At 44.7% G+C, this 2,895-nt stretch overlaps 1 protein-coding gene across 1 annotated transcript in view; it reads right to left on the bottom strand.

The window, feature by feature from the left end:
- LOC103608699 (amphiphysin) overlaps window positions 1-2,895 on the bottom strand; it is an 81,128-nt gene that overhangs the window by 3,048 nt on the left and 75,185 nt on the right. The window contains exon 13 of the mRNA XM_008593101.1: window positions 2,216-2,266. Coding sequence (XP_008591323.1) covers window positions 2,216-2,266 — 51 coding nt within the window. The remainder of the gene's footprint in view (window positions 1-2,215; window positions 2,267-2,895) is intronic.

The following is a 2,895-nucleotide window of genomic DNA, read 5'->3' as shown; positions in this document are numbered from 1 at the left end:
GTGATTGAACATAAAATCGGCTGTTCATACTTATAAGTCACCCTTCTGTCTCTTCTAAGACGGTGTAAAGTTGGAAATATTTGTCAAGATAGAAAACCAAAGACAAACTGTGAGTGACACCTTGTGGAAAGATTTAAAATAGTCCTATAGGAATGGTGCCCTGCCTCAATTATTTTTTCTATAAGATGCTCCCTTGACAGACAATGCTGGTGGGCTGAGACCATGGCATGCCTACTGGGAGTGCTGGAAGTGATTTCCTACTGTTTGCTTGAGTAGCAGTCATTATACATTCAGAGAAGAGGCACCCCCCTTTACATGTACTGGTGACAGCAGGATGCCACGATGGATCAACTCTGAGAATCAGAAATGGAGTTCCTCCTTCAGAATAAAATGAGTACTGCAGCCTTGGAGCATATTTTCTGGTATCCTCTGGGGTAAGACACGAGGCAGGTCAATGCAGAGGAAGAGGAGATGGCTTGGGAGACTGGCGTGAAGAGTCTAGTCACATCCCCACATGGCCCCTGCCTCGTAGTCCTGCTTCTCCAGTCCTGGAAGAGCTAATTTGGTGAGACTACAAAGGGCTGTGGAGGCAACTCTGAGCCCTAAGCAAGGTTAACAGATGCAAAAAGGGTTTAAACTTGTACTCAAGGCATGTCCTGTGGGGCATATGCGGGCCAGGAGATGTACAACTGATGACCAACTTCAACCCCCACCTTGCTCAGAACAGTCAATGAACCAAACGCTGGGAAATTTTCCTGCTCCTGGGAAGATCCTGTATGATCGCGACTCAGAGGGAAACACAGGCTCACTGTGACTTCCTAGTTCCTCCCAGGGCAGGGCCAGTGCTCGCAGCACAGGCAGTGCTGGGCACGACACTGCTAAGTTCCCGGCAAAAAGAATGGGCAAGTTGTCTGCTTCAGAGAACACACTTCAAGACAAGGGCAGGGCAGGCCTGGAAGCTCCTAGAACCAGCTGTGGAGCGGAGGGAGTGTTCAGAGAAACGTAACCACTGGACTCCAGGCCTGGATCTTTTGCATCAAAGTAGAAGGTGTGAGTTTCATTATGACCAATCGTCTTTCCTTTCATATCAGTATTGCTTAATTTTTCTTACCCCATTCACAATTGATAATTAAAAATCTCATCCTCTAGCTCCCTTACCCAGGCTTGAGAATCATCAATGAACATGAAAAACGAGTCTCTCTGGCTCCATTACTCACACCAATAGAATCTCTATTTGAAAAACTTAACTATTTCTTTCCAGGCTGCAGAGACTCTCTGCCTTTTGCCTGAATACCCAACAGACAAAAGTGTGACACTCTAGTGACAAGGTAGTAGAGACAAACATGACTTTGCAAATATATCAAATCACTCTTTAAAACAAACTTCCCAGAACAAAATTCCTGACTTAAAAAACGAAATAGTCTAAAAAAAAATTCATTCTACTGAAACCCAATTCCAAGCTTCCAGTGTGCAAGGTGGGAGCTGGGATAGTGATACACTATTCCCACGGGAAAGCCACAGCGCTGCAGATAACCCTCCTGAATGAACCTTCGAAGAGCCAAAATCCTCTGTAGTGCAGCAGCGACAGGCTCACAAGTGACATCTCTTACCTTCTCCACATTAACTTTACTGCGGTACTTCCCCGTGATGACAGCAACACTGATCCTACAAGAATCTCCTCTCACACCTAAAGCAACTCCCGCTTCCCGCTCATTCCCTGACTGAGCTTCTCTCTCCTCTCCTCTGGCATCTAACGAGGAATCACAACTCTACTGTGCATTACTACTTCCTTCTACAGCTCACGAAATGAAGGGACGAGATGAGAAACGGGGTAGCTTCAGGCTCAAGAAAATAGCAAGAATCTGTTGTGAAGCATCAATCCTAGAGGCAATTGCACTTTAAATCCTGTAGCTTTTTACAGTCACATGGAAATATCCTTGTCTTTGATGGATTCACTGTGTTCCACGGAGGCCCATGATTAGGAGACTCTGGTTTTTGCTGAAATGACTGTGCCTCTTTATGAAAAGAAATAACCAAGTCCAAAGTCATGCTGAGATCTTAGAGATGCTTTCCCTCCAATATTCTAGGAAAGAGGGGACTGCAGAAATGACATTGTGGGTGTTCAAACTCTACACTAACCGGTATGATCAACTTACTTTAGAACATTTAGTGGTAAGTAGCAACATCCCAGAAACACAAACCAAAATCAACTTACCAGGCTGCAGATGAAGCTCTGGTCTGTCTGTACTGTGAATAATGAAGTGTCCTGGGGGTGAAAATCGGGGAGAAAATAGGTTTTAAAAAAGATGTTTAAATTAGCTACCACAAATTGTGTCCATACATACATTTTAAAGTTTTTAAAAGTTCTCTTTCATTTAAATCATTAGAAAAAAATGCTAAAGTAAGTTTTAACAGCAGTTATTCTAAATATAAATATTTGCGGGCCGGCCCGGTGGCGCACTGGAGAGTGCGCCGCTTGGGAGCATGGTGGCACTCCTGCCAAGGTTTCAGATCCCATGTGGAGACCAGTTCCCGCTCACTGGCTGAGCGCGGTGTGGGCGCAACACCGAGGGTTGCGATCCCGTTGCCAGTCCCCGGTACGGGCGCAACACCGAGGGTTGCGATCCCGTCACCAGTCAGTAAAAAAGACAAAAAGGAAAAAAAAATTTTCTACAGAGTAAGAATGAGAGTCACTGAACACAGGGCACAAGCCTTGGGGCACCCATGGTCACAGCTTCTGTTGGCACATTAACACCAAATTAGAAGTGGCTATAGGCTCCAAATGTTGCATATTTAATCTCACTACATCACTTGTGACTTCTGTGGGTTGTTTATGAGCCATAAGTTAAGAATTTTATAAAATGTTTGCTGACCTAAAAATGTAGGCTGGAACAA

This window comes from Galeopterus variegatus, unplaced genomic scaffold (assembly GCF_000696425.1).
Source record: "Galeopterus variegatus unplaced genomic scaffold, G_variegatus-3.0.2 Scaffold8706, whole genome shotgun sequence".
Classification (NCBI taxonomy): Eukaryota; Metazoa; Chordata; class Mammalia; order Dermoptera; family Cynocephalidae; genus Galeopterus; species Galeopterus variegatus.
Note: the sequence above shows the minus strand (reverse complement) of the source record. Positions and strands in the feature narration are given on the sequence as shown.